This window comes from Saccostrea echinata, unplaced genomic scaffold (genome assembly GCF_033153115.1).
Source record: "Saccostrea echinata isolate AGI-Se365-2 ecotype Australia unplaced genomic scaffold, CSIRO_AGI_Sech_v1 ptg000054l, whole genome shotgun sequence".
Taxonomy (NCBI): domain Eukaryota; kingdom Metazoa; phylum Mollusca; class Bivalvia; order Ostreida; family Ostreidae; genus Saccostrea; species Saccostrea echinata.
The window spans coordinates 11,767,955-11,781,675 of NW_026889803.1; the positions used below are offsets into that span (position 1 = coordinate 11,767,955).

General features: G+C 34.3%; 2 protein-coding genes across 2 annotated transcripts; one reads left to right on the plus strand and one right to left on the minus strand.

Moving 5' to 3' along the window:
- The first annotated feature begins 53 nt into the window (after positions 1-53).
- LOC133205160 (NIF3-like protein 1) lies at positions 54-8,315 on the plus strand. The gene is made up of 7 exons (XM_061340904.1): positions 54-132; positions 5,235-5,398; positions 5,614-5,860; positions 6,215-6,365; positions 7,213-7,333; positions 7,470-7,590; positions 8,012-8,315. The coding sequence occupies exons 1-7, from the start codon at positions 63-65 to the stop codon at positions 8,287-8,289; spliced, it is 1,152 nt and encodes a 383-aa protein (XP_061196888.1). The 5' UTR covers positions 54-62; the 3' UTR covers positions 8,290-8,315.
- A 1,103-nt stretch (positions 8,316-9,418) lies between these two features.
- On the minus strand, positions 9,419-13,049 carry LOC133172512 (BTB/POZ domain-containing protein KCTD7-like). Its single transcript, XM_061307411.1, has 2 exons — positions 12,894-13,049; positions 9,419-11,563 (listed from the first exon to the last, which is right to left on the minus strand). The coding sequence occupies exons 1-2, from the start codon at positions 12,927-12,929 to the stop codon at positions 10,775-10,777; spliced, it is 825 nt and encodes a 274-aa protein (XP_061163395.1). The 5' UTR covers positions 12,930-13,049; the 3' UTR covers positions 9,419-10,774.
- Between the last annotated feature and the right edge of the window lie 672 nt (positions 13,050-13,721).

Here is a 13,721-nt window from a genome sequence, read left to right on the forward strand (position 1 = left end):
TCAGAGGACACATATACGCTACTTTCACTTTTACCAAAATTGCATACATGTGCATCGTATCCATGATTAAAACAATTCTTTCGACTAAAATTATTCTGCAACGAAGATTTTCATTTAGCTTTGGAATCCGAGGTATGTAACCACATTATTAAATCTATGCAGTTACTTTTTTAAAATAAAAAGGAACGGCTTTACTTTACCGTCCCCAGAAAACGCGCTAAAATATAGTGTCGCCGTAGGCGACTTTAATACATATGAGATCGCGTGAGGTTTTAAGCCTTTTTCATGTTTTTGAGCCCAAAATCGAATTCCATGGCTAAAAGTTTAGTTTAAAACTTCTTTTTTTAAACGAAGTTTTTAACCTCGTTCTTTGGAAAAAAGCAATAAATTTTCAATAAATATTGTTTATTCAGTGAAAAGGAGACAAAAAATAAATGTCAAGGAAGCGCGTGCGGCTCATGCTTAGTGCCGTTTCTTTCGTATTTAAACATTTTTTCGTGTAAACAAACAAATGAGATGTCGTTGAAGCTAAATTAAGATCTTGCGAAAAATACAGAAGCAACTGAATTCTTGATTTATCTAAAAGAACAATTAAGACACTATCCCTAATCTCTCGAATGGTACATGTATGCAAGGACTAACCCAATTCTCCCGAGTGGATGCTAGACTAACCCATGTGTGAGGACTAGCCCTAATCTCTTGGATGGATGCTAGACTAACCCTAATCAGTCGAAAACTTGTGCAAGGACTAGTTCCCAAATCTTTCAAGTGGGTGCAAGACTTACCCTTATCGGTAACGTGAGGTAAATCTTACGTCATAGTGCAAAGAGCGCGCATATCTTGCGGATCTGGGGACCGGTAAAGTAAAGTCTACCCAATAAAAAATATATGTAAGCTGCTAATAACTCATTAATAACTGTTTTCATTACTATATTAGCACAGGAGTCGGCAATTTTGTCACTGGTAGGATTTATGCCTGTTTATCATTTATTTTCAATTTATTTACAAAATTGCCGACTCCTGTGTTATGTACAGACTGGGCGAGGGCTTCTTTCAGAACACACTAAGAAATTCTTTGTCAATCAACCTCAACTATCAGACATTTTAATTAGCAAACTTGATTGTGATAGAATTCGGCCGAGCCGAACCAAGCCGGGTAAACCCCGGTACGCTCTTAGAATCAAGCAAACAGGCTCATGTAAAGTAATAGAAATATTGTATTTCTATCGTAAAACATTATCTAGCATAGAAAAGGACTACACTTTTTGCAAATATGTTCATTTCACAAGTGTACCTTAATCACGTCATAAAACAAACAACTTTCAACACTACTATCCCCAAGGACGCCATGTTGAAGCCGCCCGAGCCTATCAAATTTTTCCGGCTCAATCAGCTCACCCGGCTTAATGCGTGCGCAATACCTGCTCAGAATCAAGTGTGTCGCCGGTCATTGCCGGTTTACCCGGGCGCCGGATGGTCAGAGTCAAGTATGCTATATGACTATCATTTGTTGTCTGCTCCAAGAAATATTTGAGATTTGCTTGCAATTCAATACTTAGAAAAATGCTTTTTATACCCCCGTATTGAAGATTCGGGGGTATATAGTTTTTGCCCTGTCCGTCCGTCTGTCTGTTTGTCCGCAAAAAAATTAACATTGCCCATAACTTTTGATTGGTTGGAGCTATGGCTTTCATATTTCACATGTGTATTCCTTGTGACAAGACCTTTCTTTGGATACCACCATATTTGACCTTTTGACCTTGACCTTGGAGTTTGACCCAGTTTTGCAAAATTTTACCCAACTTTAACCTTGGCCATAACTTTTGAACAATTGGTGCTAGAGCTTTCATACTTCACATGTGTAATCCTTGTGACAAGACCTTTCTTTGGATACCAACAACTTTGACCCTTTGACCTTGACCTTGGAGTTTGACCTACTTTTGGAAAACTTTAACATTGGCCATAACTTTTGAACGGTTGGTGCTAAGGCTTTCATACTTCACATATGTAATCCTTGTGACAAGACCTTCCTTTAGATACCAACAACTTTGACCCTTTGACTTTGACCTTGGAGTTTTATCTATTTTTGAAATATTTTAACCTTGGCCATAACTATTGAACAGTTGGTGCTAGGGCTTTCATACTTCACATATGTTATCCTTGTGACAAGACCTTCCTTTAGATACCAACAACTTTGACCCTTTGACTTTGACCTTGGAGTTTGACCTACTTTTGAAAAACTTTTACCTTGGCCATAACTTTTGAACGGTTGATGCTAGGGCTTTCATATTTCACATCTGTAATCCTTGTGACAAGTCCTTCCTTTGGATACCAACAGCTTTGACCCTTTGACCTTGACCATGGAATTTGACCTACTTTTGGAAAACTTTAACCTTTGTCATAAATTTTAAACGATTGGTGCTTTGACTTTCATATTTCACCTGTGTATTTCTTGGGAGAAGGCCTTTTCTTGGGCACCATTAATTTTGACCATTTGACCTTGATGTTTGACATACTTTTGAAAAAATGGTTCATCTTTTCCATATCTATTCAATGGTTGCTGCTAGGGCTTTCATATTTTACAGGTATATTCCTCGAGACAAGACCTTACTTTGCGTACCAACATATTTGATTTGCATTTGAGAAAGTTAAACCTTTGCTGTAAGTTGCCATACAGAGGCATCAGTGTTTCACAAACACATCTTGTTTATGTCTTGGAATTACTATAATAAGATTTTTTTCAGTTTTTGTGGTCTTTTGGCCAAAGGTCAGGGTCAAGTTATTTCACAGTTATGCATAACTCATGTTTTTTAAATCGATTGACTTACTGTGGTAATAACTACTAAGAAGATGGAGAACTGTTAAAAAAAGACACCTGTAAATTTAGGGGATTCTCAAACAGAATTAAGTGAAAGTAAATGGTCAAGATTATTGCTTTGACCATTGTGATGTAATTATTTGAACAAATCAATAGACTTTACCTTTATTACTTAGGTGTTGGATGGTTAAAGATGTATGAAGGTAAAGGCACTCATAAATTTGGAGTCACTTTGTAAAAGTTATTTATGTAATAACATGTATATATTTTAACCTACAATATTAATATTTTTACTTGTACTTTTAATGAAGATTAAGAATGGTGAAAAGCATTTGCTGGTTTTGTCACATGGATAGAGGTCAATGCCAAAGAGTCACAACTCTTAATATGGCTTTTACATATAAAGTTACTCAAGTATTAAAAAAAACAAACAAAAAAATAAAAAACAAAAAACAAAAAAAACCACTTGCTCTACATAGTTGAACACAGATTAGAACTAAAAAAAAAAATTTAAAATCATCTGGCAAAGATTGAGGTCAAAATTGTTTATTTTTTCCATGAGCACAAATTTGTTACATACACATGATACAAAATACTGAGTATTTTACATTTTAAAAAAGACACCAGAGTGTACTGGACTTTTGAGGTCACTTGCTCAAAGATCAAAGTCAAAAGATTAAGGTATTTTATACTATAGGGCTCTTTTTACTTTGTCCATTTTCTATTTCAATCAGTCTATTTTTTTATGCCCCTGGATCGAAAGATCCCGGGGGTATATTGTTTTTGTCCTGTCTGTCTGTTTGTCTGTTTATCTGTTTGTCTGTTTGTCCGTTTGTCTGTTTGTCTGTCCATTTGTCTGTTTGTCTGTCTGTCTGTTGTCAACTTTAACCTTGCCCATAACTTTTGATTGGTTGGAGCTATGACTTTCATATTTCACATGTGTATTCCTTGTGACAAGACCTTTCTTTGGGTACCATCATATTTGACCTTTTGACCTTGACCTTGGAGTTTGACCCACTTTTGCAAAATTTTATGAGACTTTAACCTTGGCCATAACTTCTGAACAGTTAGTGCTTGGGGTTTCAAACTTCACATGTGTATTGTATGTTACAAGGCCTTTCTTTGGATACCAACAACTTTGACCTTTTGACCTTGACCTTGGAGTTTGACCTACTTTTGAAAAACTTTAACCTTGGCCATAACTTTTGAACAGTTGGTGCTTAGGGTTTCAAACTTCACATGTGTATTCCTTGTGACAATACCTTCCTTTGGATATCAACCACTTTGACCCTTTGACCTTGACCTAGGAGTTTGACCTACTTTTGGAAAACTTTAACCTTGGCCATAACTTTTGAATGGTTGGAGCTAGGGCTTTCATACTTCACATATGTAATCCTTGCGACAAGACCTTCCTTTGGATACCAACCACCACTTTGACCTTTTGACCTTGACCTAGGAGTTTGACCTACTTTTGAAAAACTTTAACCTTGGCCATAACTTTTGAATGGTTGATGCTAGGACTTTCACACTTCACATATGTAATCCTTGTGACAAGACCTTCCTTTGGATACCAACCACTTTGACCCTTTGACCTTGACCTTGGAGTTTGACCTACTTTTGAAAAACTTTAACCTTGGCCATAACTTTTGAATGGTTGGTGCTAGGGCTTTCATACTTCACATATGTAATCCTTGTGACAAGACCTTTCTTTGCGTATCAACATTTTTTATCTTTTGGCCTAGATTTTGACTTGCATTTGAAGAAACTTTAACCTTCGCCATAAGCTGCCATATGGGGGCATCAGTGTTTCACAAACACATCTTGTTTAACTTACATTTCATCTTCATTTTTTATTGATTTGATAGTGATAAAGCATAGTAAAACATATACCTAATGAGATTAGACATGATTAGATGTCTTAATGAACTTTTAAATTAGAAGAGTAATACAGCACGTAACAACACCTAGCACGGCATCTACTTAAGATTACTTAAGATTTCTAGATCTCAATAAATTAGAATATTAAAAATAAAAAAAAATCTACGAGAACATGCATTTCATGTCTTTAAATCAGGCTAAACTTATGGGTAGAGAAGACTGAAGTCACGTAATTCTTAATTTAAAAGAGAAATTATTATGTCACTTCCCTATTGTTAATATTATCAATTTGTAAATTATGCACATTTCTTTTTTTCAATATTTCTTTTTGAAAAACACATCTTCTATTCTGGTTGAAAAATAGCCAAAAAGTCCTTAAATCTTTTTACCTCATGTGTTTTCTAAATCATGCATGACTGTAAAAGATGAGATTATCCTTGTCAAATTCCAAATTCTGGTCTGGAGTGTAACATTTTTCTCCTTCTCCAATTACAATATACATGTATATTAAATATTTTAAGAATTGATATATTTGTAGGTAGTTTATTTTCTTTCCTCCATCAGAACACATTTTGTGCCACGGCTTGTTCTGAGATGGATTTAAAATCAGTTGTTAGAAAACTACAACAGTTTGCAGACCCTAGTTTAGCCGAGTCCTGGGACAATGTTGGTCTGCTTGTAGAACCTACACCTCCACATGAGGTGAGTACAGTCAGCGTGGTTTTAATGTTTCTAATTATCTCTGATATCAGTATATCAAGACTAAGATTTCTTATTATGGACAAAAAGATTCCATTTCAAAATTATCTGTTAGATGTGAATGTATTCTGTGAATTAATGCACTATAGTTTCAAGGAAAATCATGCTAAAATATTTCACAATTTTCAAGAAATAACTTTCCAAGGCTTTCCCTCTAGGTAAAAAAGGTGATGTTAACAAATGACCTGACAGAGGCAGTGTATCAGGAGGCAAAGGCCTGGAAAGCTAACCTGATTATTTCCTATCATCCACCCATCTTTGTTCCTATGAAGAAACTAGAGCAAAGAAAATGGAAAGATAGGATCATTACAGGTTGTATAGAGAATCGGATAGCCATATATTCTCCGCATACAAGTTATGATGCACTAGCTGGTGGTGTTAATGACTGGTTGATGGAAGCATTTGGTAGGTTCATGTATGTAATTTGGGCATGAATTAAAATTTTTGCTTGTTTCCCATTCATCACTGACCATTAATTGTGAGCTTTGCTTCAGCAGGTAGAAAAATTTATTTTTCAGCCTCATGGAAAAATTTGAAATAGAAATTATATTATTTAGTTTCATGCTCAAATATAGATAAAACAATTAGTATGAGAATTACACTGCAAAATTCTTTTTAGTCAGGGTAATTTGTTTTGGTTAATCACAAAGGGAGACAACCAAAAAAAATAAATGAAATGTTACAGTTTGAAATATATTGATAGATTTACAAAATAGAATCTCAATCCTTGTTTCTTATGGGAATGCTTCTTGATGAAAGATACAAAGAGCACAAGTCCAGTGACCCCATCAGTGGCATCAACAGGACCACACAACAAAAGGATGCAGATAACGGTTCCCAGATCCACCCAGGATGCTTTATTTAAAGCTGTCAATGGCATTCAAAATACCCTGGTCACCATGCAGGAATTGTATGTAGTTTTTATCCTACATAATTATTGAATTTATTATCAAACCTTGGACCCTTGGTGACTGCATATCTATTAAAAATGATGTAATTTTCTCTTTAGTCTATATATTATTGCGGTCATGAAATGCATCATTATCCTCAAATTCTGAAAATTTCTTCAGAAATGGATAAAAGTTTACATTGTTTTTCAAGATTTTGCATAAAGCCCAACCTCTGATTCAAAATGTGCTTTCATATCATGAATTCTAAGAACTGCTTTTGGGGATTATAAAACATTTTTTATTTTTTGGATCGAGGGGTTGGGTCATATTTTATTTCTTTGCTGAAGGTACTTAAATACACCCGTTAACTGCAAAATTCAAGAATTTTTATATTTTATAAAGCCTGTTTTTTAATACCTGGACTCTCAGAGAAAACTTTTTTTTTATAGTAAATCAAAGCACAAAGTCTCTACTTTATATTGATGTTTGAAATGTTTGAAATAGGACACTGGGTCTTGGTCAGTTATTGGTATATGGGCAGGGCCATTTTATAGTTTCACTTTGAAACTAGCTCTTTATTAAATACAGTGGAGCCATGATAATCCAGATGCCAATAATCTGGATGCTTCATTCTCCGGAAGAAGTTTGTTGAGAACAATTTATATTAATATATACCAAATATGTTTCATTAATTGTGACGCTCCGGAACTCAAGTGTCCGGATTAACAAAGCTTGACTGTATTTACATCAGCTGAAGTGCAAAAATTTTTCAAAAGGTGAATTAAGTTTGAATGACACAAAATATCTAATATTTTATTCATGACAAGTTATGAATAAATTCACTGAATAATTACAAATTACTTATAGAAACCAGGACTTATCACAGATCAATATTCTCTGCTCCAATGGTACCATACCAGCAATACTACAAAATACACAAGATTTCAGTGATAAAATCCAAAGTACTGAGTTATTGGAATTGCAGAAAGTAAGTACATTTTAATAAAGATAGAAAAATAAATAGTAAGTTCTCTCTTGCATTTTTTTGCACAAGAACATGCCAAAAATAATAATTAGAGAATTAATCACATTGCAGCAAATAAACAATCTATATTTTGGTGTAGGCACCTAAACCAGGTTATGGAATGGGCAGAATAGGGAAATTAACTTCTCCAATTTCTGTCTCTGAGGCAGTAGAGAGAGTGAAAAGACATCTTGGACTAGCACATGTCAGACTAGCTACAGGTACCAAAATAAATTCTCCATTTAAAAAAAAAATCTCTGAGGTTTGATCTACAGTTTATACTGTTTGTAACAAAATTTCTTGAAGTAAATCTTGCTGTCACTTAAAATTCAATTTAGCAGGGTTTTTTCAGATGGCGTATTTCACACTTTACAGTTTTAAATTAAATTCACCTTTTAAAAAATCCTCATAAGTTATCCAGTTAAGTCCGTAATTGATAATATTGCATAAAAACTGGGGCCTGTCTGTCCTGCACCTTTTGTACTATTGGAGGTATACCATATTAAAAATTATGCTTGATTTTAAATTTATGTGCACAAGATATTTTTGATAGCCTGAAAAAGGATTTCTTATTTTCATTTTTACTTTTCACCTATATAGATGATGTCAACTCTTGTTCATTTCATCCATACTTTTTTTTAGGGGTGGGATGTGAAAACATCTCTTCTGTAGCTGTATGTGCTGGATCAGGCAGTAGTGTTTTAAAGAATCTAGATGTGTCACTGTATGTCACTGGAGAAATGGGTCATCATGATGTTCTTCATGCAGTTCATTCTGGAACATCTGTCATATTGTGTGATCATAGCAACACAGAGAGGGGGTTTCTCAAAGTATTACAGAGAACACTAACTGAACTTTTCCAAACTAAAATTGAATTTCAGGTTTCAACATTTGATCAAGACCCTTTAGTTATTGTATGATCTATAATAAATTGATGTTGACATGAGGTGTTTTTATTAGTTCATTTTAATTTTGGTGGCTTCAATGTGAAAGAGTTGAAAATTATTCTGAGAGTAGAATATATGATTTTCACTTCACTGAACAAACTCAAGCATTTTAATAAAAAAAATTTAATATATGTTACAGAAAAATATGGAAGCTCCTGTGTGATATAAAAAATGGCAATGACAAACAACCTTACCCAAGATCAAACCAAGCATAACATTCGGGTTAAAATCAGGCTAATTGCATCATCCATTGTTTACCGGTAATATATAATACCGGTAATCTGCTATTTGTGTGTCCAACAGAATTTTTACCACAATATTTTCAGTTCCTGCAATTCTTCACTTTTCAAGAATTTCATATACAGTTGAACTTCAGTATCTCAAATTCCTTAGATTGGAAGTCCCAACCACTTTTTCTCTTTGTTTTTCACCATTCATATCTCTGCCCTTGGCTATCTCAAGGTCTTTCCACAGTTCACTAAGTTCAAAATAAGGTTTGACAGTATTCAGTTCAGGTGGTAAATTCATATACTGGTGTCTATATATACATGTATTTTAAAATTACAAAACATAGGTAATCAATGATTATGAAGCTCACCAAGATGAATGTTGTCTATAACTAAGACAGAGTATCACATCAAACAAATGTTCTGTAGTTTGCATCTGTTGATGCATCATCGGATGAGTACAAGTTTGGTCTGGGTACGATTTATAGTTACCTGGGAATGGACCTGCTCAAAAACTAACAAATCTTTCTCTTTAAAATCTAGCAACTGAAGCAAGCCTGGTAGTGTGCATCCCTAGATGCATCGTCCATGCAAGTTTAGTCACCTTAAACTTATACTTGCTTGGGAATGAACTTGCCAAACTTTCACCTTTTCTAAAAACATTATCCTGGTCATATTCTTATGGAAAAATTTGGCTAAAAATGCAGTATCTGAAACCTGACTGTTACAAGGAAACGGATATATCATCAATGCAGCTCTGATCAATATAGGGCATAGAGTTACTTAGAAATAAACCTGCTCCAAAAACGGCGGTGATGACAGTGACACCAATGGTATAGCATAACTTGAGGTGAGATAAAAATAATGGAAAAACATACTGGTATGTAGGTTTTATTAATCTCTAGGACAATTCATAACAAATATGAGATCTAATCAGTCTCAGATAGAGATGGTCTGGATGTGCAAAGCAAGGAAAAGATGCATGTTGCAATTTTTGAGAAATTCAAATATCCATTGATATTTTTACATTTAAACCAAGAAAAACACACAAGATATCTAAAACTTCCTAATAGCAATCATAAAACAATTTTCACCCAAAGATTTATTTGTTAATTAATAGAAGTTACATTTAAGTTGTGTAAAACATGATGAGAACAAACCTTCAGTGAGAACCAAATTGCTTGACAAGTCAGTGTAATGGGTTTCCTTTCATTCAAGCCAGATAATAATTGACTTGTTGGTTGAATTTATGATAGAATACAGCTTATGGTTTATGAAGGTACAAGATATTTGCTATATTGTGTGTAAATATTTTGCATGTAAGGACAATTCAAGTATTGAAGCATGTTATACATGTACTTGTAACAGTATTGATACCATACCATTAACAGTACAGAAAATGACTTATCTGGTACAACACACAGTTAATAATTACACACAGAAAACTTGACAGGAATTTTCCTAAACATTTAATTAGGAACAAGTTCAATCATTTAAAAATTCAGTGCATCAAAACTTATCCAAGTCTAAGTCAAAGACTGAACAAAAGGGAGCATGCAGGAAATAATGCTTATTTTACACAGAAGTTCATCATCTGATAATTTTACTTCCTAATCATGAGAAAAATGTTTCAATAGTTTTACACATACACATGGTCATTGTTCTGGATGCAGTTGAGGTGGCTGTAAGCCAACATTTTTCAAGCAAAATAGTTGTAAAAAAGATATGCAATGCCCTCTATTCAGAACAAAAATGTTAAATATACATGACTTACTTAAACAACTGTATTTAAGACTTGGAAGAATGAGTATTGTAAGCATCACAGATAGGGCAAAATAGATACTAGTACATGTATTAAATTCTCACAGTAAAATTTATTTACATGTATGCAATCATGGTGATAATGAAAAATCTGTTTAAAGTACATTTAAAGCAGTATAATAAATTGTATTTACTCATGTATTGTACAATATGATATACCAGGTAATACATCCTTAAAACCAAGACTACATGTATTAATTTTTGATTATTTGAAGGACTGAGTAAACCCTGTGGCCTGTCAAAATTACGTTTCACTGACTTTTGCTAAAGGTGAATATAAGCCTGTGTAATAATGTAACAAATTACATGTTCAAACAGGTCTTGTATTCTAAAAAAAAGATTTATACACGGAAATCTTAAGCAGTTACTCTGATTTTCTTAAAAACAACCTTTTCAACAATTAAAATATTCTAAAACTGGAGTGACGTGTCCAGCCAATCAAAACGAAAAACATGACAACTAGTACAGACATGAAATTCATCATCTGACCATGTTATGGTCTTCAGCTTATGTTCTTCATCGTGAATTCCCTCTGCAGAGTGGGCACAGCGATAGCCTTCTTTATTTAAGTCATAGCTCAAACAGCTTGCAAGAATATCCATCACAACACTAGGTAACCCTTTGATATTTTCACATGGAATATGAAGATGGTATTTGCCAAAGCAGGATTCGAAAGACTTGTATGTTCGGAACTTTCTGTAGTATTGTTTATATACTTGTTTGGAAAATTGCAGGTCCCTAGGAATTGGCTGATTTTTGGTAGTAGCAACCCTGACCATTGAAATTATGGCACCACTCTCTACCACCTGTTCTCTAGCAAGGTCTATTAATTTTGCTTTAACAGCACTGTAATCTTGAATTTTATCACGGATGTTTTGCCGGACAACATATTCTGCAAATAATGGAGGTGAGTTCTTTAGGGTGTCAATAAGTGGTGTAATCCCATAATACATAGCCTCTTGTAAAACTGCTTCTGCAAGTGCAACAGGGGGTAAGTCCTGGTCATTTCTCAGAAAATTTAAAATGTGGTTAAAATGAGTACCATCTCTGTCAATGAAGTAGTTTCCATCACTATCTTTGTCAATGACATGCCGACCACTGAACATCACAGCTAGCATTGAATCTGGGTACTTCAGCAATGTTGACAGACGAGTGGCAAATATTTTTCCTCCCACATTTAAGTTTATCACAGACGGAAACTGTAAGAAAAAATACAAATTGAATAATAGTTTTCCTGAAATAAGCTGTTTCATCCCATAATATGAGTCAATATAATTCCAACCCGTAGTGCTTTTTTTTTTTTTAAATTGTTGCATAACCCAATTCCATGAAGAAATCATAAAAATTCCGAAAATGAATCTTAAAAAGAGGACTCTAAAATGATATGTGTAGTAAAAATTCACACGCAGCTCAATGCTCCTCTGCTTATTCAAAATATCTTGTATCTTGTATTCAAAGAAAATGAGAGATGCCAGATCAGACCATGCACACACACTTATATATAGAATGTACTGAATAAAACTTATTGCCAAATCTGACAGGACCCAAATAGGTATAACATACTGTTACAACACATATAATTACAGACAGCACATTTAGAGTAATTACCCGAGTGTATAATAACTGATGATAAGAATCGGATTGGAACGAAAATCCTATTTTGCTTTAAACTGACCAAGGGCCGGATGTTCAAAAGTTGATTGACTTTAACACACTAGATAACACAAAGATAAGACAGTGTTAAAATTAACCATCTTTCGAACAACCGTGACTGGAATAGAGAGACACATGCTGAATAGTAGTTACTACTTTAGTACTTATTCAGCAGGTCCAGTGCAATCAGTACATTTAGCTACGTAGCTAAAATTACCTACTGTAGCTTTATTTACCTACCTCGGGTGGCTTTATTTAGCTATTTCAAGGCAACTTTTCACAATTTTTGCTTTTTATTTTAAAAAGACAAAATGTCGCAAGTAAATGTCTACTAATATTTATTCTAGGTATTATTTAAAATGCAATCTAAAGCAGAGATAGTTTTAACATTGCTGCGTTTGAACACTTTTAAGAAAAATATGTATTTCCATTGTTTGAGTAACTGTGCACCACCTTGTGTGCGATGAGGCTTGGATAAGTATGATTACTTCACATTGTGCTCATGTTAACCAAAACTGGTTTTCTTTGTTATGTCACTCAAGAAGTAACTGTTAGATCACAAAGTAACTGTTGTATATAGCCCCAAACTTTTTAGAACTTTGATTGCAATTGCGCAGAAAAAGACTTATCTCCAAGAGTGATTTTTTCATGAATTGTTTTTAGATGAGTTCAAAGTTGAAAATTATCACTGCATCAAAGTGCAATTTTCTGCACTTTCTGGGAAAAATGCTAATTTAATAAATAAGTTTGATTTAGTAGCTAAATAAAGCTACTTCAGGTAGGTAAATAAAGCTATGTAGGTAAATCCAGCTACATAGCTAAATCTATTGATTGTACCAGACCTGTTCAGATTGTGTCAATGATTGATGTACCCACCGAATTGTTATTGTCGGTCATACGATACGGATCCATACTGCTTCACTGAAAAATTCTTGTTGTTAGTGAACTGCTACATAATTTTGTTGTTTTCTTTCAGTGTATACGTGCAAACAAAGTAAAAATATGTCAATTTTTTTCAGCTGAGATCTGCCATTGTTGTTGTTTTGGAGTTTGATTTAACAGTATGTCGAACCCGGTCAAAATACCATGTACATGTTAGTAAAAGTAACCGGAGAAAAACAGTTAGACAGCACATAATACATAAAAAATATAAATACACATAAAATATATATTTACCACTGCACAAAAGATAAGTGAATACATATATTTAACGAAAAAAAATCGGGGGGGGGGGGGGGGGTGCCGAAAACTGGATCTAGAAAAGTAGATAAGATTGAGTTAGGAAGAGGAAATGGGGATGGGGGTGTACAAGCTGCTTTCCTTCAAACAAATGTTTATGTCTTATCAACTCACAAATAAGGAATGAATGTTTCCTGGTGGGATCCAGTATCATTTTTTTATGTCGCCTGCAGAGCGACACTTAGAGATCACTTTGCCAGACTTCTGTTTAGCAGCCCGTCCGTCTGTCTGTCACATCCTATATCTTGAGAATGGATAGAGGTGGGAATTTGATATTTTGCTCATATATTGCTTGGAACAACCGAACAACGTGGCTTTTGCATAGGCGTCGGAAGCAAATTCAAAGTGGGGTGGCTAATTGAAAGTGGGGGGGGGGGTAGATAGAACGTTCTATCGTTAAAATGATATTGTCCTGCGGACCCGGTTTAACGATAGAATTCGTTCCGTGTATTGGCAATGTTGCAA

Bases quoted from the DNA above. Each gene is read 5' to 3' on its own strand.
- LOC133205160 (XM_061340904.1), top strand. From the start codon at position 63: ATGATTAAAACAATTCTTTCGACTAAAATTATTCTGCAACGAAGATTT. The intron at 133-5,234 runs GTATGTAACCAC...ATATATTTGTAG, and splicing joins ATTTAGCTTTGGAATCCGAG to GTAGTTTATTTTCTTTCCTC. The intron at 5,399-5,613 runs GTGAGTACAGTC...CTTTCCCTCTAG, and splicing joins AACCTACACCTCCACATGAG to GTAAAAAAGGTGATGTTAAC.
- LOC133172512 (XM_061307411.1), bottom strand. From the start codon at position 12,929: ATGGATCCGTATCGTATGACCGACAATAACAATTCG. The intron at 11,564-12,893 runs GTGGGTACATCA...TTTTTCTTACAG, and splicing joins TGACCGACAATAACAATTCG to TTTCCGTCTGTGATAAACTT.